The sequence below is a fragment of the Acyrthosiphon pisum genome, chromosome A1 (assembly GCF_005508785.2).
Source record: "Acyrthosiphon pisum isolate AL4f chromosome A1, pea_aphid_22Mar2018_4r6ur, whole genome shotgun sequence".
In the NCBI taxonomy this organism is placed as follows: Eukaryota; Metazoa; Arthropoda; class Insecta; order Hemiptera; family Aphididae; genus Acyrthosiphon; species Acyrthosiphon pisum.
This window is the reverse complement of record NC_042494.1, coordinates 114,032,403-114,056,623: the sequence shown is the minus strand read 5'-3', so window position 1 is coordinate 114,056,623 and position 24,221 is coordinate 114,032,403. Positions and strand designations below refer to the sequence as shown.

Here is a 24,221-nt window from a genome sequence, read left to right as displayed (position 1 = left end):
ATTGTCTAATATGATTCTAAACGGTTTTCATACGGGTCTATGAGCGGCATGGGATTGCGACAATCACAGATATAAATATCTATGATTTATATATTCATATATATATAATTTATATTTATGACCTGTGGAGGCAATTACGTTTTATCAGTCAATACAGGTTAAAAATTGAAGTCAGAATCGTTGAGACGAATAATTGCATATGACATTAGGATATCTGCTGATATTTAAAAAAATGAATATAATACAGATTTGGGAACTTCATTTTCCAATGAATGTATTCATTTTTGCAGCTACCTAAAAACAATTTCCAATCTTCCACAGAGTATACAAGATATGTTAATATTTATAAGGAAAAATGAGTTAAAGGATATCTTTCCTTATGTGGATATTGCTTTGAGAATGTTGTTATGCACTTCAGTTAACAACTGTTCAACCGAGAGATCTTTTTCAGTCCTAAAACGTATAAAATCATACTTAAGGTCAAGCATAGGAGAAGAAAGGTTATCTGCATTAGCAATTATGAATATAGAAGCTGATATAACTACAACAATAAACTGTGATCATATTATTCAAGAATTTGCTCTAGACCGTGCACGACGAAAAATATAAGTAATTTTTTTAAAATATTGTTTGTTAATTGTTGAAGTTTATTAATAATGATTTTAAATATATTTATTATCTACAAAAAATATCAAATGTATATTTCTTTGTGGGGGGGGGGGGCTAGAAAAATTTTGCCCCAAGGCACTTAATGTCTAAATGCACCACTGGATCCAAATAAATACAACAACGATGGGATCGACGATATCGACACATTATCTAAATCTGTACATTATGATTTTTTATTGCTCATTATTTTTAACACGTTCAATGCCATAATCAACGGGTATTCGTCATTGATAACGTAGCTCGGGTCCAGCTGTGGCGTATTTCGAAGGATTTTGTAAAAAAATTTCGAAGCTTCATTTATCAACATTTTCAATTAATATCGTGATTTTTTATACATATATATTTTAATTTTTAAATCGTGATCGATACGAACATGCATTGTATAACTTTCTTACATTAAAAATGAATTAGAGAAAAGTATTATTTTTACGAGAAGCCGGAAATCACGAATCACTGTGCAGTGAGAAACTGTGAAGTCGCCTTGTACTTTGTAGCATATTATTGTACTACGCTTGTAGATTACCACGGATTAACCAGTAACCACATAGTATATAAACTAGATCTAGATGTTTCATTAATCATTTCCTATTAGACCCATCTTTTCTCTCAAAAGTCAAAACTTATTTCAAATCAGTACCGCCATCAATAGCCAATGGAGAAAAAGAGTTTTATATTATAATCTGTGGTTTAACTTGGTTTTACTTTTATCAAATTCAAGATACTTTGGTTCATACCAGTTACCATAGAATAATATAGTGTTATCGTATTTCTACTTTCTAAAAAGTAAAAAGATATAATCTTCATCTATGATATATTTTCAGTCTTCATTCTTTATCCTTCTTGACTACTGAGTTCATGACCTTTTCACGGAATACCTATTAGTATAATATATTTTTCTCTACTTTCGAAGTTGATTGTTCATTTATTCATTAATATTGCAACGTTCAAAATAATTTTTTTTTACAATGTCGATAAGGATCATAACCAGAGCGATTCAAAGATTAAGTACAGTTCGGACTGGTAACAATTTTTTTTTAAACTAAAATATATTATTTATTATGTCTAATTCATGTTTATTTTTTTTAGGTACCAGGACGCCTACGTATTTTAAGCTGATGACCCGAGCTGAATCCACTACAGGTAGATATTGTTTACCAAATGTTTAGGTATAGGAATATACAGTTTTATGGCTACTTACCGATATGAAAACATATGCAATATACACAATGTTGGTCCACAAATGAATTGTTATTAATATAGTGAAATAATATAATTTAGTTAAACTAATTTTAATTACATTTAAAATTTTAAGTGTTATAAATAATAATGAAAAATGGTATGAAAGTTCAAGGTATCATCAAAACAGTGAAAATTCCATTATTTTTCATAACAAGAAAGGATTTTATTAATTATCCTATTTTAATATCAGTCAAAATTATTGTCCAGGAAAACGAGGGAAAAACTATATACTACGTATCTCAGGACTCAGAACACCTGTGTCATATGCTTGTTATACCTGGGCTACAACAGCAGGAGATGAAAATAGGCTAAATATCTTTGAGAGAAAGGTGTTAAGGAAAATATATGATCCTGTCTATAACCCTGATACTCAAATGTGGGAGAGAAGATCAAATGAACAGGTACAACAAGTGTATGGAAAAGGAAGTTTGTTAATTTGTTAATAGTGTGAGATTGAAATGGGCAGGTAATGTTAGGAGAGCCGACAACAGCTTTGTCAAGACAGTACTTGTGAACAATGTGAACAGTAAAATACCACGCGGTAGACCAAAGCAACGGTGGTTAGATGTAGTCAAAAGAGATTTATAGGAGTTGAGATCAGATTGGCATGGGGACCTAAAATCATGCATTTAATAGAGAGGAGTTGAAAAAATTAGTAATGGCAGCAAAGAGCCTAAATGGTCTATAATGCTAAAAAAAAAAATTTTAATATCAGTTCCTCCAAAAACTTCTATATAATAATAATAATTCTTTAGTTGATATTTTAGATTTTTTTAAAGAATTTATGTATATAGTTATTAGGTAGGTACTTAACATTACAATTACTAATTGCATTTTTTAGTTTTTATAAAATTGTCATTACAAATAATCAAAATTTAATAATAATAATTTATAAGAAATGTAATTGTAAGTATGATTGTGTAATTTTTCTATAGTGATTTCTGGTAGCAAAATGTATCTAGTTAGTACTTTTTTAAAAAAATTAAATTATTTCATAATACCCATTAAATAATATTGTAATTATATTTGTAATTTGATATTCATATTTTATTCATAAAAGTCCAAAATAAAACTAATATTATAATTGTTGTATTTTTTTTTTGTAGTGGTACCAAAACAAAAATTTGATTCAGTAACAGAACAATATCTTGGATTTGGAAATTTTGTTGCTGAATGTTTACCTAAGTATATTCAAAAAATTCAAATAAGTTCTAAAAATGAATTAGAATTACTGATAGCACCAGAAGGTGTCTTACCAGTATTTCATTTTTTAAAAAATCAAACAAATTGCCAGTTTGCTAACTTATCAGATTTATGTGCTGTAGACGTTCCTCAACGTTCAAATAGATTTGAGGTAAAGTCTTATACATTTTACTAGTTACCTTTAAAGAAAATTTAAAAATAAAAAGGTACTAAATGTTTATTTCTGACATCCATTTTAAATTAAGTGGTTTTATGCACATTTTTTAGTTTTTTAATGTTAAAAATGAATTCAACCTACTTTGTTTCTAATCACTAATAGTAAAATAAATTACTCTAATAACAATAATATCATAAAATATACTTAGTAATATTATAGGCTAATAATTCACTCAAAATCGATTTTTGCTTACATTTTTACAAAGTCTATATCATTGAATTCAAATTTAAGACATCCGTTACATTGATCCTTCTAGACACCTACTTTACAGCAGAGTGAATTCTCTGGTTTTTTGTTATATATTTGTCAATAAATTTTAACTTACTACATATGAAACTGGATATTAGTTATTAATGTTATTATTATTATTATATATTAAAATAATAAAATAAAGTTAATTATAATGAATTATAATATACATTTTTTTATGCACATTAGATTGTTTACAATTTGTTGTCTCTTCGATTCAATACTCGCATACGTGTCAAGACTTATACTGATGAGTTAACACCAATTGATTCCATTACATCTATTTATGAAGCAGCAAATTGGTACGAAAGAGAGATTTGGGACATGTTTGGAGTGTTTTTCACTAATCATCCAGATTTAAGAAGAATTCTTACTGATTATGGATTTGAAGGTCATCCATTCCGTAAAGATTTTCCATTGTCTGGATATGTAGAAGTAATTCATTAGTTTATAGATAAAAAAGAAATGTAGTAACTTAAAAAAAAATTTTAGGTAAGGTATGATGATGAAAAAAAGAGAGTTGTGGTAGAGCCATTAGAAATGTCCCAAGAATTCAGACGTTTTGAGCTATCTACTCCATGGGAACAATTTCCGAATTTTAGAAGTGCTAGTCCCACCACTGAAGAAGTGGTATCAGCAGACAAAGAAAAAAAATAAGTTAATTTTTCCAAGGTAATTGTAAATAATTTGTATACTTGTCTAGTTACTGATTTAAATAATAAAATATAAGATTTTAATATCATACTATAAATTTTTAAGTAATACCAGTTATTCATCATTAATGGTACAGCCTACATTATCTAGGTAATAAAAAACTAACCCATAGATTTACAATGATTGGAAATATCTTATGTTATTTAATATTTAAACATTTTGTCTAGACATCCCAAATTTCCAAATAATATATAAGTAATAAATCTGAACACACAATAGTGTCTCTTAGTACCAAAATTATCCGCAGCCCTTTATTTTGAATAGATGCAATGCTGTATATAATATGTATAATGTAATTAATGTATTAATGTTAATACTAACATCATTGATAGCCTATTGATAGTTATTAAAAAATAGTTAAAGTTCAACTTCAACCAGTGGTGTCAAGTTTGTTTGTACTTATGTTGGTGCATTTGAAGTTTAAACCATCTAAAATTATTGGGTGGTGGGTAGGTGAGTAAAAATATGTAACCAGAATAATTATCGAGACACACCCGCATGTTTTGTTTCTGTCTTATAAACGTACAACATGTCAACATACCAAATTTGTTTATTAATCTTTAATAATAAAGTGAATTCAATTGACTTAATACAAAACTCAAAGATAAAAATCTGTGTATTCACATGGGTGTTTTACAATATTTAAATTTTTAGTAAGTTATTATGGACATGTAAATTATTATAATTTAAAAAAGTTAATATTGTTATCTGGTTATAGATGAAACTACTAGTACTAAATCTATATTGTCAAAACAATAAATATCTAACTTAATTTTTAATCAGTTCTATTAATAATTTAAATAATCAAAAAATACTAGCAATTTATGTTGATTAACGTAATTTTAATTTCTAACCTAATATTTCTATTATAATTTTGAATTGTTTTAATGAGATATTAATGAGATACTATGTTGTACCTATGTAATAGTACTAAGAGTTTTGTAATTAGTAATTGCAATATTTTATTCTTCATAGTAGAAGATATTATATACTTTATTAGGTACATTACCTAATTACTCTCTTTTAAAAATTATATTTTATATACGTTTGGTATGGTATAGCACAGAGGCGAATAAATACATGGGAACATCAGGATTTCCCCCTATGATCCATAATGCGGTAATCCGGTTTTATTATTGGTGGACGAGGGGAGATAACTACTTAAAATGTAATAAATAAAAAATTTCTAGCTTTGCTCAATGTTCTGTTATTTGAATTATATTATAGATGATGTTACAAAATTGCTTAATTTTTTATTTTGTTTCAAATCCTGAAGACGCGCATATTATTTTGTATTTATACAGTCATGCCATTTAAAATTCAATTACCTGAAGTTTAAAATACAAAAAAAATATCCCTCAAAGTTCTTCTAACAGCAATTTAAAAATATCAAAATTACATTAACACAATTTTATTTGAAAATATTTTCCCCCTAGAATTGTTCTATTGTATACTTAAAATTTATTGAACTCAAACAATCCATGCAGGAGAAGCAAGCTCTGTAATTTTTATAAATCATATTTCAAATAACCACTGTCAGTTTTTGTTTACCAAGCATTTGAAGGAAAACAAATTTTTTTTTTATTCAATATTCTATATACATGTTACTTTTCTTTGGACATTTTTTGGATAATACTTATAAAGGAAAATAATATTAATAATATTAGAATTATTATTTTTTTTTTAGGGGGTCTTGAAAGACTTAAGCTGACTATGTTTTAAATTCTAAGAGTAGCGATGAATGTATTGGTTTTACAATGATGTATCTTTTTTCTGTCCGTCATCACTCATCAGCAATTTATTAGCTTTAAGTTATGTCTGATTAATAAATTGATAAATAAGGATGGGCAAAATTTGTTTAGAAAGGATATAAAAAAAACCACAATAGTTAAATTCTTTCTTATGGACTATAATAATTGTATATGATATTGTCAGTTAATAAATTTATATTAATAAAAATTCTATGCTAAATTGTAGCCATAATATCAGATCCAATGATTTAAAATTCTTATAAGGAACAAATTAACATACTATGTAATCAATCTTAATTAAATCTCACATTAATTTTTAAAAAAAAGACATAAGTTATCATGAAAACATACTAATAACTATTAGAGTTTAGAACACAATGTGAGTGAATATGTGTGCATATATAAATATGTTGGTCATGAGAAGTGTTGTTTATAATACTGATGTAGGGAAATGAATTGCATAACATAATAAGTATTAACAAATTATAAGCTTCGAATATGTTTTGTACGTCTGACTAAAAGGCAACATGAATTTAAGTTGGCTCCTTCACATTTTAAAAGTTCAGAAATATCTACTGATTGTAGAGTAAAATCAGTTATTTTCTCCATTAGAACCTAGAATAATTATTTTAAATATTTAGTATTTATAAATAATTGTATAAAAAATAATCGGTAATAAATAATTATATTACATTGAATGATAATGGTATTTCTTTGGCTGACCGATGTAATAATGTACCATTAATGTACATAACATTAGCAGCTTCATCTTCAGGTAATGTAAGAATTTGGTAGCTATATGTAGCTTCTCTTTCTAATCTCTAAATATTATAAAATATATTAATTAATAACTTATTAGTTGAAAAATTAAGTTAAATTACCTTCAAAACATTTTTTGTAGAATCACTTGACCCCACGCACATAAGATCTGGTCCCGCCATTGACACAATTGTTTTTAGATGTTTGTTTTCTGTAACCTGTGAAATCACTTTACTTGCATTAACAAATTAGCCTTTAAACTATAATATATATTTAAATATGTAATATTATGAAATAATTGTGTTAATAATTGAATACTTTCTAACCTTGATTGGAGTACAAGGATATTCAGGAAAAGCAGATGCAACTGCACACGCTCCGGATTCATTAGTCCATTTTGTTATTCCAATAAAGAATTCTCGACCTACAAACGATGATACTTTTATAATTAAATGTGGGTGATAAATTCAACAGTTTAAACTAACACCAACACATTCCGATAAACAGTTTCATGGCATGACTTCATTAATAATGACAAACTGAATAAACTGAATTAGAGCAATGCTAAAACAACTAATTAAAAAGAATGTGTAGAAATATATTTTAATAATTATTTATCATATTTTATATCATAATACATTTAATTGCCTTTTAAAATGAATAATAAGAAATAAAATAATTATTGATAAAAATGCTTTAGAGATATTACTTTATTAGCTACAAAGTATAATATTATGTTTAATAAAAAAATTACCTAACTCAATTCATATTTTTAGAATTATCTTAATAATCTTTGAATAGAATCTATTTTATTTAATTACTGATTTTATATATAAAAAATACTGATAAATGTCATATATTTTATACCTGTAAATAATATATCGCTTCCGTGTAATTTTGCAGATTTATCAGAAACCTCAACAATAGGCAATCCAATTTCTTTCTTCAACACCGCTCTTATTGCTTCAACCTGAAGCATTTCAAACACTTATTGTTTAAGGACAATGTGGATTTATTATATGTAGATACTTCATTCTAGAGTAATAAAAAATTAATGTTATGATCAATTTAGTTGTTAATAATTAATATTGATGCGGTATGTAGCTGATTGTACATTTTTTGTTTAAAATATTCATCATGCCCACTGTAATACGATACTGATATGTTTTAGTAGAAATTACTTATTGTTGAAGTCTCACCCGCATGTGTTATTCCCATCTTACAATTGCATTAAATAGTAAATTGTTCAGCGGTTCTCATTTAGCTTCATTATTTTATTACGGTATATTAGGTAGAGTGAATTTACCTATTACCTATATTATTACTAAACTAATAAAGGTACCAATATTTTCTGTGGCTTATTAAATTTTTATTCGATATTCGAAATTACAATTTTAAAATGCTCATAACTCGCATCAATTAAGATTAAAAATAAAAATAAAACCTTTCAACAAACACTAGAAAATGTTGATGCGTTTAAACTTTAAATTTAATATTAAAATTAACCATGCTGAACATAAATGTATTGCGTTTACATTTATAAGACAGAGACAACACACGAAAGGAATACGGCCCACTTGATGCTTTTCACGAATAAACACACTTACTTCTTTCGCTCTCTCGGGCTCTGCTGGCTTTGTGATGATCGCAGTGCCATTGCACACAAACGCCGTGTCGTCAACGAAAGCACACCACGGTGTATCTTCGTCTGCTGGCATTTCGATCACGTCAAGACCGATATCTCGCAGGGCTTGAACGTAGTTTTCGTGTTGGCGTTTCGCTCGATCGTAGTCCAATGTCGGTTGTCGATCTGTTAGCGACCGTGGTAAACGATTTACCACCGCATGAGTGTAACGGGTAGTCGGCATTCTTATATTTTGTTCTCGTTAACGGACCCTTGAAATGGCTCGAATCTTGATAGTTGATGTATCTCCGGACGGCCAGGCGGGTACTCCGGTAAAAACTAATAACTGTTGATAAAAATTCAAAATGATAATTTTCTGGCCACGAACCACGACTGACTGTCCGCTATAGATACCACATAATTTATATATATATTATATACTATTTACTAATTAGTATACTTTGGTAACCTTGGTCTATGATTATGGCGGCATGACGTAGGCTGTCTTGTATAGGCAACACACCGTACACATTCTTATCAATGGGCAATTCTCGACTTCGAAAACTGCTGATTGCCCAAAGTTTATTAAATTGATAATCTATAAATCTTACTAATCACCACGGATATAGATACTATTGGATATTGATACTAACATACTATTGTATGTTCGTGATCCGTGCTAATCACTAATCTTTTTAGTTTTTCCCATAGAGTATACTCTATGGTTTTTCCTATGCCGACAATCGACATGTAAACATTGTAAACATGTTTAATAATTAATATAATTTTTTATTTCGTGCAATGATTGAATCCTCTAGGCTCTAGATACTATATTTTATATTTATATTTTAATCTAATGTGTAAAAAAATTATATTAATATTTAACTCAAATATATTTATGTTTTAAATTTTAATTGATATTGTAAGAAATACTTAATACTTAATAGTTAATAACTTTTGTTCGTGTCTGATTGTTAAACACTAGAATGTATATTTTTAATTACTGTCTCCGGAGTAGAATTAACTCTTCAATATTTTCTTCAGTGAAACGGTCTTATACCTTGCACTTAAGAACTTCATTAATTCATAACAATCGGATGTTACTACCCGCCAATCAGTTTCCCGGATACTTAGTGCCAGATCGCTGTTTTATGAAAAAGATGGGCATTTACGAAGTGTACAATAAAAAAGCCGTTCAAGACAGGGTTTCACCATCAGAGTATGAACTAATTTACAACGGCACTGGCGAGATGTATGCACGCTGGTTGAGTGGAATTGTGATCGCTGCCATTATAGTCCTGCCATCAACTTTTATTATTGCCTATTTCTATATTTTGTTTACAGAAGGGAAATTGATTTACAGACCTATTTAGATATATTGCTTATACCAAACTCAACATTTGACTTATGATTATGATTCTGTATGTTCTTATGAAAATAGTGTCCTACAATTTCATTTCTAAATATGTATTGAGAATTTACCGGCACAACACAAAAAGACAGTATGTGGGTGTGTACATAAATCCAATTTTACCATGGAAAAATATAACGTGCACATTTGAAACAGCTATTAAATTGCCGGATAGTATAAATGTGTTCATTCCTTGGCACAAAGAGTATTATCGACTAGCTGGACACAAATCAATTGTCCTGAGAGAAAGATTCAAAAGGCCTGTAGATTATGACAGAATGCTTGGTTTAGTAAAGACATTGGATGAATGAATAGACAATACATATTAGTTAATGACAATGTGTTAATGTTCAAGTTTCTGAAATAAATATATGATAAAAGAATTTTTTGTTTTTCAATTTTTAATTGTCCATATCATTCAAAATCGCAAATACAACTAAAGTTCTTTCATTAGTTTCTAACTAAACATTTGTGTTATTGTAATAAGGTACCTTGTTACTTTCTATCTTAGCTTCATTTTTTGATGTATGGATTCTAAAAATAAAACACTCAATATATTTCAGCGTACATTTTTTTGAAAGTATTTTTTATCCTTATAATTTTTTAAGTTTTATACTTTTTTGAATGACAACATGAGATTTTAATATTATATTCCGAAGCAGAATATTTTTCTTATTATTTTGATACATGAAAATCGAATTTGGGATGAGTATTTTATAAGTTTTAAGTATTTAAAGTTTTGATGAGTGGAGTGGAGTGGTACGAGGTTTCCCCGCGAAATGTTTGTCCACTTCTCCACTCATCAAAACTTTGAATATTTATAACTCATAAACTACTCCCCCCAAATTCGATTTTCAAATTAATACAAACTATTAATTATCAACTGCAACTATCTGGGTAGCTAATACATAAAAAAATATTTTAAAAACCCAGAACTGTTCAATAATTGATTTATGTACATGCATTTATTAATAGAACAGAAAGTTAATTCTTAGTTGAGTGAATTTTGATTAAAATAGATTATAATTTAATTAATAGATTTGCTACACTAATTACAAAACAGTCAAAATATTCACTATTCAATAATTATTAGTTACTAACTAAATGTTATTTGAACATAAAATATAATATTGTTAAATCAACACTTCTTTAATGAAATCAATTTAACATAAAAAAACCAAATTTGGTTTTAATTTATACAACTATTTTTACTTTATAATAGCATTTTTTAATAATAATATAAATAATTTTAGTAATTAGAACATAATATAATTCTGTGCCATACATACAAACAGCAATACTTATGTTTCCAACAATAAATTAATGATTTTGTTTTATTCGAGGTTTTATTAGTCTTCCCACCCCCCTAACTATACTAGATACCAACATTTCCAAGCAAATAATAATAATAATAATAATAATGTAAATTAAGGTTCAAATTGCATGTATAAAGAGTAAATAACATAATATTCATAAATCTATTCTAAACAATGTATAAAATAATCTGTTTATAAGACTCAAATATTCATTATTAATTAGTTCTGGTTTAATCTGGTTTGTCAAAATAATAAGTAAAATTGTATATTGTATATTTTATATATTTTATTATCATTAAAACAAAACTATTTGAGATATAACTACAAATTACTATAAAATCATATTTGTAATTTACAATAATAAATATAAAAACATATTAAACTATTTAATTTTAGTAAGGCCAGCATCTTGTGTTTTTTGATACTTCACCGCTTTATGTAAGGCCACCAAAAACTGATGAACACCATCACATTGTGGTTGACGTATGTATATGGAATGTGCTATAAAAGTAATTTTTTTTAGAACACGCCCACTCAAACCAACACATTCTCTAAAAAAATTAATATTTATTGTTTACTTATTTAAAACTATATTATAAATAAGTTAAATTTTTTTTATTACTTGGAAATTAGATGTAGTTTTTGCGTTGTATTGAGTACTTCTTTTTGTTCAGCATTAATATTAGGTAGACGATCAAATTTGTCATGTTCTTCTGCATTTATAATCAGTTTCACCTGTTTTTTAAGTAAAAAATGTTACGTATAATGTATAGTTAATGCATTAAAAATCATTATTTACTTTAATAAGTTCTTCAATAGCTGCTTTAAGTATAGTGTAAATTGCCAATTCTTGAGGAGGGTTAATGAGCATTTTTATGTCAGCTCTATCAGTAAATGCAGTATCGATGGCTTCTGTCACATTTGATGTCGTTAAAAATATAACATTTGGATACCTTCAAAATATACCCATAACAATTAAATAAGTAACAACAATAACTTATTTAACTATTATCAATGATTATGTTTACTTTCTTAAATTATCAAGTTGTGTGAGTACGGCATTTACAACTCTTATAGAGTCTGATGGTTCTGTACCAGATAACACAGCATCTCGAGCACGAGTTAAGCTCTCTACTTCGTCAATTAATATGAATACCAATGAATCACCATACTCCAAAACATTTTTTATTTGTTGGAACATAGACATTACCAATGATCCACTCTATAATAACATTAATTCAAAGAGTATTAATGGTTGGCTGTTAATTATTTATAATGACGATTCTTACTTCAGAGAAATATTTGGACAATAAATTATGGCTATTTATTTCAATAAATTCAAAAAAATTGTACTGTTTTCCCAATCGTATTGATAATTTTTGGGCAAGGGCTTTACAAATGGATGTCTTGCCAGTACCAGGTGGACCGTGTAACAGAATTAACCTATTATAGCTAATAATATTAGTGTTAACATTATGACGCGCAAAATTCATCCCTGTCTGCGCGTATTGTAAAAGCTAAAACAAACAAGTTTTAAAATAAATTAACAATTTATATAAGATAAATATTACATATTATAATTTTGTACAATTACAATTTCTTTAATCGGTTCCTGAAATACCAATGATTCCCAGATACCACAAAAATCCACATTGGGTAGTATACAACGTCTCATTTTACATGTAGACTCATCGGTTGAGGTATCATCTACTAAACCACTATCATCTAATTTGTAAAAATAGATTTTAATTAGGTATGTATCTAAATCTAATGAATCAACTCCTGCCTGTAAATTATTTTTAATTATAATTCGATTAAACCTTAAAAAATATTAAATAAATTTCTTACCTCTAACACCATCCGTTCAACATTTTCAATATCATGTAAATTTTCTATTTCACAAATTTGTATACATTTTACAAAATCGGATAATCCTTCAGTGACAAATGTAGTGTGCATAGACTCTGGGACAATTGGCTCAATATTTTTTAATTCAAGTCTGATGGCTTTTTCCAATTCAGGAATTTCAATAGCTCTACACAAAAATTTTTCTTAACTAACAGATAATAATACACTAAACATTTGTTTTTAATAATAAAATCATATTAGTCTGTTGTGTTATTTAGTGTAAAAGTGAATGCTTAATATTGATATAGTTACCTACTCTAGTAGACAACTTGTCGATATTTTCAATTTCAAATTGAATACTAAATGTTAGCGAATACTTAAAAGCAAATATATATTTAAATATGATGTAGGTACATACTTATCGGCTTGTAAAAGCACCTCCACGTGCAAAATATTCTTCATCGTTCGTTAGAAAAATCAATGAATATTAATATTAACGTTGAAATGTTTGTAGTTATTCACTATATCAGACTTCAGTATATTTGATACTATTAATGTTTATTATTCACTTAAAGACTATAGAAACGTGGATAATATCCATTAATCGAAATCGTGATTAATAAATATTTTAATTAATTTATATAAATATATTATGTGATTACCTACCTACCTAGTTGTTGGTTTTTATAATTTAGAAATTTAAAAAAATAAACGAATTACGTCAATTAATACAAAATATGATAAGATGTGTAACGGAAAATTATCCAAAGAGAATAATATAAATATTATATCTACAACCGTGATAATAATATCTTAAATGGCGGCATTGAGATCACGAACTACTACAGTAGTGAGTTTAAATTTCTACCGAAATATTAAGGTGCGTTACCCCAGCACCCGTACTTTCAAAATCACGAATTGTAATTACGCAGTATTATGTACTTTATTTTGTACAATTTTGTACAATTTTGTACAACCAAAATTAAATTCCGTGCTAAACTCAAAACCCCCCAAAATTCAAAATCATCTTACGGGTGCTGCGGTAACGTTACCCCAGCACCCGGGTCACGGGTAACTACGGAAATGTTGGCTGCAATATTACTATATTATATAAGGCAGTGTATATGTTCTTTTCGTTTTTTTTAAATTATTGTCATAATCTCTTTTATATTATATATTTCTGTTTAGTACCTAGTTAAACTGTCACTAAGGAACATAATATATTATTAATACACAAATGTAAATTCCAAATACAGATATTTACAATTTTATAATAGTCACACTACGACTTCAATTTACCTATTATTATTAATTAATACCTACCTAATAAAAGATAATATAGACAGATAGGTATATCAGACATCTTAATATCGTATAACACATAAGGACTGAAGAATTTCAATTTTAATTTAAAAAATGAACAAAAATAATTATAGTAATTATTATACGTGTAAAATTAAAAACAATACTCCGGCAAAGACAGAAATAAACAACTTACATAAGGAGTAAGTGAACTAAATTAATTATGAGATTTAATCTTATTTAATTTATTTATTTACAAATGAGCAATCAAACAATTTATAATTACAGTTTATAATAATTTTAAATGTATTAATGGGTCGTACCCAAAGCTGGGCAAGTCAACCAATTTTTTTTTACTAGTCAAAGTTAAGTTATCCTAAAATAAAAAATAACTAAGCTAAGTTAAAGTTGGTTTTATAAAGTTACTGAATTTGAGTAACTAAGTTAAGTTACAAATTTTCATGAAAATAATAACTAAGTTAAGTTACTTTTATTTTTTAAATACCTTTAACTTACTCGTAAATGTTTTGTTTATCTCATCGGAGGAATATAACTAGTTTTGGTGTAAAGTAAAACAAATTAATAACAAATGAATAGACTATATTATTTTATAGTCTTTATATTTTATTTCAGTATCGGCATTAATGCTCAAAGGATTACATTGACGAATGACTAAATTTACTGTTGGAACTTGGAACCCTCATAGTCACACACTCACACCAGTTGACACACTACTACATAAGCTGATATTATATATTATATTATAATATAGAAACGTACCTATAAAGTATAAACTATAAAGTTGACAACAATTAATTCGTATAATATATTATTTTCTTTATATCCCAATACAATATAATATTAAAAGAATGTAGAGTGTAGTTTGTAGAAAACACGGCATAAGTATCACCGTATCAGAAATTACTAATTAGGTCCGTTCTGGAAATTGTATCATTAGTTATTACCTTAGATCATATACAATGGATAGAGTCATACGAACAATTTATGAAGCCAACATAACTGTAGGACGTCAGTGATATGCGCATGCGCTTAGTCTCTTATCATTAATGTTTGGTGCAAAGTGATGCAGACACGCAGTTAAGATAAACAGTCGCGCAAGCGCAGATGTCACAGGTCCTATAGTTCCTATAGTTATGTTGACTTCAACTCATTTTATACGCGTAATATGCTATGACTCCATCTATTGTATATGATCTAAGGTTATTACCTAGGTACCTATCAATGTACACAGTACACTCATAGATATCACGGACTAAGATATATATCTTATCTAGTCCGTGGATAATATCTATGAGTACACTATTTTTTTTTATAGTAACATAACATACATCTTTGGGTGGTAACACACTGAACGGTTTGTCCATGCGCTGTCGTGGTTTTTATCCGCGGCGGATAACCGAATAGTATAGTAATAAATACAATAATATACATAAAATATACACCTACAATCGTCGGTAGATATACCTCCGTTGCAGTTCTCAGAAATAATAAATATCAATGCAAATAATATACATAGTTCATAAATCACATAAATCATAATAGGAAAATTCGTAAATAACTTTCATTTTAACAAAGTAACAGTTACAGTTATTTATAAAAAGAAATAACTTAGTTACTAATTAAGTTATTTTCTACATTCTATTTTTTTTTTAACTAGTTAAGTTAAAAGTTATAAAAAAAAGTAACTTTTAACTTTTTAACTAGTTACTGCCCAGCTTTGGTCGTACCCGCAATCGCATGTAATATCGATTATCGATAATCTTACAAACGGACACGAATAAATTTCAACATAAGCAAATTTGTGTTGAGCTGTATATAACAGTCGTAAGTAGATTTTTTTTAGTAGTGTTAGATCGAAGCCTCCCTCCCTCGATCACAAATGTTAGCACCCCCCCTACGTCATGTCCTAGATAATAATCTTACCTTTAAATTTTATAATAAGTCAGTTTGTACTCATACCAAAAGTATAAAACTAACAACACTCCATTGAAATATCGGGAATATATAAGCATTTGAATTTTAAATTTTATCAAAATTCATTAAAATCACGAAAATATGGACATTATTTTGTAAATAAAAAATTATAATAATCTTAATTTTTATAGCTAAGGATTGAATAAGATTTCTCATAAGAAGTTTATAGTTACTTTACCAAAAAATCTAAAATATATATAAGTACAGTTTTGTCTGTATAGATATTTTAAGTTCATATTATAGGTACCTATTTTAATACAATAGGTATTAAATTTGTTATACATAGAATAACAATTTTATGTATTTTGTCCTAATTTAAAAATATAATTTGTGGGTACTTGAAAATTGTGATCAACCTCTCAAGTTTAAGGCTTAAGTGCTGAAAACTTAAGCTGAATATAATTTTCCAGCATTTAAATAAATACACGTCATGGCCTAGAACTCGTACCTCATTATATTTATAATTTAACCAATTTGTTAGTTAGTATGGTTTTTTTATAAAGCTAATATGCTACTCTTTAGTACTGTGTTTAAAAGTTCTTAGCCCTAAATTACTTAAAAAATGCCCCTAAATCTGCTTGTGAAGTGTGCAAAGAAAGAGCACACTAATGTTCAGTTTAACCTCTGAAATCTGTGATTCGAATACAAATACTTATAGTAATAAACAAGAAATACAACCCAAAACTTGCCAAGAATTGTGGAGAAAGTGTGAAGTATTGTGTTCGTCAATTAACCCATTGGAGAGAATCAAGTATCAAGAAAGTGGATGTTGTCGCATGTCACCTGTAACTACTACAGATGATTTTAAACTATTATATGAGCCATTGTTTTCCAGGAGAACAACATTTGCATTTTATAAAGAAGTATTCCATGTGGTAAAAAAGCTTAATGACTAAAAAAATCATAATTATTATATTACTATATTTATTTAGGACCCACGATGTACGTGTATGAAATTCAATGGTATTGAAGAAGAATGTAAACATCCAGAATGCAAACAAAATTTGAAATGCTTAAGCTTACCATCAGCAACATGTTCACCAGCTGAAAATTGGAAAAAATACTACGGACAAACTTCATAATTTTTTATACACTAATCGGAACAATATTTATTATACAATTACTTTATTCTATAATTATGATTACTGTATAATATAATCATAAAATAATAGTATAATCATTGATTCTAGAATAAAGTTATCATATAATAATTATTGTTCGATCAGTGTATAAAAAATTATTTAATTATGATGCGTATCTATAATATTTTTTCCAATTTTCAGCTGGAGAATATGTTGTTTAAGCCCTTCAAATAAAGGCTAAATTAATATTTTATCAAGACACCTTTCTACATTAAAATTATCTGCATCTAATATGTTGATGTTTTAAATATTAATTATTATTATGTAGACCAACAATGAAAAAACCTTAATTGTCCTAATAAAATAATGAACAATATACCTGTAGAGTAAGAATAATCATTTCGGTATTTCATTATAATAGTTGTAGGATATAGTTTTCATCAATAAAAAAAGTGAATAATACTGTTTTTTACTCTTTACTATTTATGTAATTATAGACATGTTTACATGTGAATTTGAATGATAAAAATGTTGTATTTCTACAAAATAATATAATTTCTAGATACAAATATATTGTATACAATCTGAAGAAGCATTATTAACTTTAAATTACAGGAATACATTTATAACTTGATGTCATAACCAATTAAGTGCCTCTTTCCTATACATTCACCAACGTAGAACCACATATATACTTCAAGAGCAATGAGTGATTTGAGTGTAGCATCCTGTAAAATTAAATAAAATATATTTTAAAATAGAAGTATTAATAACAACGGCATGCATAACAATTTTATTGCCAAACACTTTCATTAAAATAAAATATTTGATTTCAATAAACAAAACTATAGGTACATCATTATTTAGATATAATTAATTAGTGTTAGTTAGAAATAATCAATAGTATCAAATTACGTAGGTATTTGTACAATGAATACTAAATTAAAAATATTGAAATTGAAACTATGGATAAGATTATGCTATTATATCCTGTGCTTGAAGGGGTGGAGTGCACACGGGGGTGGAGCTCACTTACTATTTTTATTTTTTTTTCGTACCCCTACTATTTTTTTTTTTTACTTGGACTGGGGGACAGTACAAATTAATGTCCGGCATAATTTTGTATTACAATTTGGATTTCAATTGATGTCAATTATATAACGAGTTTTACTATTTTCCATATCAAAGTTATTTTCGATATTAGTTTATTAATTAATTATAATATCATTCTGTGGTTTGACTATATCGTTCTATGCCTATATAATCAGTAGACTCAGTCTAGTTAAGTATTTGAATACTTTTTGAAGTATTTATATGGTATTCTAAATAAAATTTTTTTAATGTTTTTTTCAAGTATTTTGAATACTTTTTAAAAGTAATTTTAACAAAATTGAAATACTTGTATTAAAATACCATAAAGTCCGTTTTATTAATTTTAATTTATTATTTTTCACAAAAAATTGACAACAATAAAAATAATATTGTTTTCGTTGAAAACTAATACTATGTTTTTGTGTAGTAAAAGTAGGTGATAACCAGGGTTTGGATTTGAAGGCAATATAATCAATAAAAAAAGCATTTAAAATGTAAAAAAAGGCATTTAATTTATATAAAAAGGTATTTCATAAATATACTACAAAATAAAATAATGAATTTTTTAAACACTTTCAAATGCACACATTTTGAGAAAAATACAAATTAAAAATGAGCATGAATACTAAACTACATTAAGTTTATGCTATTTTGTATAAATAGATTACCTTTTTCTTTAACCAAGTTTGTCCTAAGAATTAGTTAAAAACAATTTTAAAAATTAACTTAAGGTAGTTCGGCCATAGCGTTCATCATGAACACACGTACACTGCATCGTATCATATTCGTTCCGTTATCGCTGTGCGCTCTCATTAGTAATTTATTACGGTCACTATATTGTCTAACAGTTCCAATTTTATAATAACATCATTACGATGAACAACGTTCAGAAAACTGGTCCCGCTTCGCCGCGTACACCAAAACCCACAAAACGAAATTTGTCATCCTCGTCAATTTCGCCAAGTCAAAATGACAAAAAAACCAAAGTCTATGTAACACCAAACCGTTTCGCCCTACTCGCCACTAATGACACCAACGACGTAGCAACAACTACGCCCTAAACCAAACTCAAGAAAGATCCTGTGAACTCGCCTTGCATTGAACAAGACAAGGGGCCTCTAGCTCCACCAATCCATATTAAAAACATAGAAAACTACTCCGCTTTCAATAAGGTATTAACCAACATCACCGACCCAAATGGCTTTACCTGTAGGTCAACGCCGTCATACATAATCATACAACCTGCAAATCGGGAATTACTCGGGGAATTATTTCAATAAAATCATTGACCACTTACATAAAACAAATGCTAGTTTCCATTCATACACCCCCCCCCCCCCCCGTCACCACCGCCCATACAGGATAGTTATCAGAAACCTACACTTTTCCACCTTAAGTAATGACATTTCTAGTGCCTTAGCTGAGTTAGGACACTCAGTTAAACACATATACAATGTTAAGAATAAAAACAAATGTCCTTTACCTTTATTTTTTGTGGATATTCTCACACAAAACAATAACAAAGATGCTCTTGACATCAAGTTTCTACTTAATACCAAAGTTTCAATTGAGAAACCACATAAAAAGGCACGCGGCCCACCACAATGTCACAACTGCAAACTCTACGGATACACGCGAAACAATTGCTGCCACGAGCCTAAATAATGTAAATATTAATGGAAATATTAATGGTAATCACCCCACGAACGAGTGCTCCAAAGACCGTCATAGTCCTCCTAAATGCGCCCTTTGCACAAAGGAACACACTGCAAATTTCAAGGGATGCCCAGTTTACAAAGCTACTTTCAAAAAAACAGTCCCAAGAGTCCGTCCAGCCAAGGGCTCTGATTCCAACGCCCAGTCCAAGACCAAACATGCGGAAGCCACAAAAATTCAATTATCACACAGGGAGAATAATATCGCCGACGCTATATCAACTTTTATTTCAAACATAAACTCATTAATTGGTCCCCTTATCTCCCTCCTCAAGTCAGTCCTAAACGCACTTAAAGCTAATAGCAGTATTCCATAATCTCATCTCTTCCTTTTATCATTATATTAATAAATATCCTCATTAACTATCCAAAAACGTCAAATTGTATTCCCAATAACAATCTCAATAATTTTACCTAAATATTAATTATTTATTATCAATATAACTTATGTTATAAATATGTTACTTATAAATTTTAAAATTGTTAAAATACTTGTAAAAAAACCCAGTGTGTTGAAACATTTTAAGTCATAATAAATGAAAAAAAAAAAAAATTAACTTACTTGAGTTATCTATAACAGTTAATTTAATGCAAAATAAACTAGTTGTTAAAAAAAAAAATTGACTACCATATATTTTGATAAGCTGTCTTCAGAAAAACGGTTACGGTTTGGGCTCAAAATATTTTTATACATCGAAGAGGATCTTTCTACGTCCACCGAAGTTATCGGGGCGTATTTCATACATAAATAATTATCTAGATTAAGATTGCTAGATGAATTAAACCCATTTGTAGCGATAATATGTAAGCTGTGTATAAAATTATAAAATCAACTGAAACTTAAACACAAAAAAGCCATTTATAAGTACAAAAGGCAAAAAAAAAGGCAAAAAGACATTTATAAGTAAAAAGGCAAAAACAAATGCATCTATCGTCTAAGAAATTAAATGAAACACATTTTTGTATAAAAATTATTTTTCTATTATGATTAATAAAAGAAAGGCATTTGCCATCAAATCCAAACCCTAGTAATAACAATATTTAAAGTTTAAAAAATACCATATCAAATTTTATATTGTTTCTATATTCTAATTTTTTAAGAAAATTGAAAATCTAATAATTTTAAAATAGTTCCACATTAATAGTTAATACCACTCTTTAGTTTATTTTTTTTATTAAAATTTAATCAATATTAGTTAAAATATATCTGAATGCAGAATGAAATAAGTGAACATGTATATTTCTTTAAATATTTAGACATGTTATAGTAATTGTTGAAATCTATGATAAGTAGTAACATAATAGGTACCTATACTGGTGTACAATATACATATACATAATATAGCATAAAATTTAAAAAAATACTTGTATTTGTATTCAAATACTTTGTAAGTATTCGTAAAATACATTTTTATAATAGTATTTAAAAAGTACCAATTTTTAATACTTTTTTATTCGAATACTAGTATTAGTATCTTAATACTTTTCAATAGTATTTTTTACAAGACTGTCAGTAGTTCACAGATCATAGATCATATACAAGTCTATTATCTAAGGCACAGATACTGGTGTGTGATAGTACTATCTTAAATCGTGTTCCGAACGTAGAGTAATATAAATTGTATTTTTTAATTTGTAATATTACTAATATTCAAAATGTATGTAAGGTAGGAACGTGGTGGGGGGGGCAAGGCCCATCACGGATCTGTGTTCAATAATTGCGCGCTTGGATCACTGTTTTTAAATTGTTGTATTGAGATCCTCTACTTAATTTTTCCCAATTCGAGCACTGATTATATCGATTAAAATTTCAAATTATTGTATAGTTTAAATGTTAATTATCAAGACTTAAGGTGCTTTGTTCCAGCGTTTTTCAACCTCGGGGTCTAATCGGTCAGAAATAATTAAATACTGATTTAGAAGAATAACCTTATGTTTACATTAAAAATAAAAATGAATACACAATCATAATGATAAAAATAAAAAGTTAATTTATAGAATAAATATATTATAAACTATAATAATAAAGTAAAATGTATAAAGTAATGTGACATTTGAGATTAATTCATATTCTAAAGGTTTTTATTATAAGGGATGTTAGGGGGGGGGGGGTAAATTGCGGAATAAAAATCCCCGACCCTAGGAAAAAAAGGGAGGTGACTAATTTTATTTTTCATCTATTTTGGAGATCGCGAACTTAAAATAAACATTTAAAATATCACATGAACCAACCTTAACGGTAATATTTTTCCAACGTCCAGTCCGAGCTGTTTGTATCATTTTAGAAATCTCATTTTTAATTTCTGGCAAGTCAGATAATTTGGGTGGAGTTAACTCTACTTTGGCATATTTCACAAAAGTTTGTAAGTTGGGCTTGGCTGTGGCAATGAGAGCTAAATAATATTATAAGAATATATTATTAAAATAACAATTTTATTTTTGAGAATAACCATTTTAAATTGAGTTAAGGAACTAATACTTACAGCTAATTAAACCAACTTTCTTGACTGCCCCGCTCATTTTGATGATTTTTTAATTAAAAAAATAGGTTTAAAATGTTTAAATTATTGTAAAACACAAAATGAAAATGTAAATGATCAACGAGGTCTTAAATTCAAAGGAGTAATGCGAATTATGAAGAATGAAGTATGAACTGTGAATGTCAGGTCAAGTGATAAAATAACAGCTGTGCAACCAACGAATTGGTGATAAAGACGTTCCAAACATAATTCAAAGATATTCTAAACTAATCTAATCAGATTTTTATTTGGCGCTAATAATTAAGAAAGAAAATAAATAATGTAAAGATATTAAAACAATATAAATTCTGTGCATGGTTCATGGGCCTTACCCAGTGCCGCATTTAGACATTTTGAGCCCCGGTGCAAAAAAAAAATTGGCGCCCCCTAAGCTCCGGTGAAAAAAAATTGCTTCCCCCCTATGGGGCCTAAAAGAGTATTTGTTTTACAATGTGTGCTTTTTTAAAAAAATATTGTTTAGTAATTGCTTGATCTTCTCTCCGCAAAGATAGATTTGAATTTATGTCACCTAAACCATGCTTATAATTCATCATATAAATTGTTTTTTTTAAACATATTTAAGTAGGTTGTAGGTATTTCATGAATAAATAAAATGAAATTATATAAAACTATGTAAATTAATATTTATTAAAAAAATGTCAAACAGCATAATACTAATATACTATATATATAATACTGTTTTTAAAATAATTACAATTATTCAATTTTAATAATTCACAAGTAAACATATTTCTGACTACAACATATTGGCGCCCCTAAAATACTGGCGCCCGGTGCAGTTGTACCCAGGCCCCCCCTAAATGCGGCTCTGGGCTTACCTCTCCTTCCCCCTAACCGTTTTATTACGTGCACTTTTCAAGTGCTCGATAGCCCCCCTATTGGCACAACTAGTGGAGGGGGATGGGTGAAAAAAGGTCTTTAGCACCCCTTGTTTTTTAAGGTCTAACTATCATAATCATATTGAATACCAATAATACCATAAATTTTATGTTTTTAAAATATGAAATATTATAGCACCCCACGTTTTACAGGTCTAGTTGCGCTTATGTAGCCCCCTATATAATATGTTCCTAGAAAATATTCACAACCCACCACCATTGAAAATTCCTGAGAAGTGAGAATGCCACTGATTCTGTGCCTATACTATATAATATAGTCTATAGTAATATTATATTTAAGGGTAAATGGACATTTTCCCTCGACTGTTTTCGGTCTAGTGGGACATTTCCCCACCATTTTTTTTAAAGTTTATTTTTGATTAATAATATTGAATTTAATAATATAATATTATTTATAAGGTATTTTGTACCTAACAATATTGTTATCAGATCAATAAATTATAGCAATGATCAACGGAAAAATGAGAAAATTGAAGCTCAATGAGACTAATGAGAGATTCCCCCAGAGTAGCTACTTGTGGATTTGCAACTATGGGCTATGGCCATGGACTACTACACTGGACTGGAAACGAGACGTTTACCGCCGAGCCGCTTAG

At 28.1% G+C, this 24,221-nt stretch overlaps 5 protein-coding genes and 1 pseudogene across 5 annotated transcripts; 3 read left to right on the top strand and 3 right to left on the bottom strand.

Annotated features, from left to right (window-relative positions):
* The first annotated feature begins 1,477 nt into the window (after positions 1-1,477).
* On the top strand, positions 1,478-8,060 carry LOC100163358 (NADH dehydrogenase [ubiquinone] iron-sulfur protein 3, mitochondrial). The gene is made up of 6 exons (NM_001293351.2): positions 1,478-1,689; positions 1,756-1,809; positions 3,015-3,262; positions 3,767-4,012; positions 4,070-4,249; positions 7,705-8,060. Exons 1-5 carry the CDS (start codon positions 1,635-1,637, stop codon positions 4,232-4,234), a joined length of 768 nt encoding a protein of 255 aa, NP_001280280.2. The 5' UTR covers positions 1,478-1,634; the 3' UTR covers positions 4,235-4,249; positions 7,705-8,060.
* LOC100574332 (N(G),N(G)-dimethylarginine dimethylaminohydrolase 1-like) lies at positions 6,185-8,824 on the bottom strand. Its single transcript, NM_001293441.1, is given in 6 exon segments — positions 6,185-6,657; positions 6,735-6,863; positions 6,924-7,019; positions 7,128-7,225; positions 7,669-7,771; positions 8,409-8,824. Coding segments are annotated over 6 exon segments (819 nt in total). The 5' UTR covers positions 8,670-8,824; the 3' UTR covers positions 6,185-6,525.
* Positions 8,825-8,926: 102 nt separating this feature from the next.
* Positions 8,927-10,219, top strand: LOC103308899 (annotated as a pseudogene).
* A 1,254-nt stretch (positions 10,220-11,473) lies between these two features.
* On the bottom strand, positions 11,474-13,674 carry LOC100168861 (pachytene checkpoint protein 2 homolog). The gene is made up of 8 exons (XM_001947907.5): positions 13,419-13,674; positions 13,001-13,187; positions 12,747-12,938; positions 12,442-12,669; positions 12,181-12,374; positions 11,952-12,105; positions 11,775-11,887; positions 11,474-11,703 (listed from the first exon to the last, which is right to left on the bottom strand). The coding sequence occupies exons 1-8, from the start codon at positions 13,460-13,462 to the stop codon at positions 11,535-11,537; spliced, it is 1,281 nt and encodes a 426-aa protein (XP_001947942.2). The 5' UTR covers positions 13,463-13,674; the 3' UTR covers positions 11,474-11,534.
* A 591-nt stretch (positions 13,675-14,265) lies between these two features.
* Positions 14,266-17,439, top strand: LOC100574585. The gene is made up of 3 exons (XM_003243318.4): positions 14,266-14,505; positions 16,956-17,172; positions 17,230-17,439. The coding sequence occupies exons 1-3, from the start codon at positions 14,417-14,419 to the stop codon at positions 17,377-17,379; spliced, it is 456 nt and encodes a 151-aa protein (XP_003243366.1). The 5' UTR covers positions 14,266-14,416; the 3' UTR covers positions 17,380-17,439.
* Positions 17,440-17,836: 397 nt separating this feature from the next.
* Positions 17,837-22,843, bottom strand: Atp5l (ATP synthase, H+ transporting, mitochondrial F0 complex, subunit G). The gene is made up of 3 exons (NM_001126195.2): positions 22,670-22,843; positions 22,419-22,579; positions 17,837-18,107 (listed from the first exon to the last, which is right to left on the bottom strand). The coding sequence occupies exons 1-3, from the start codon at positions 22,704-22,706 to the stop codon at positions 18,003-18,005; spliced, it is 303 nt and encodes a 100-aa protein (NP_001119667.1). The 5' UTR covers positions 22,707-22,843; the 3' UTR covers positions 17,837-18,002.
* Between the last annotated feature and the right edge of the window lie 1,378 nt (positions 22,844-24,221).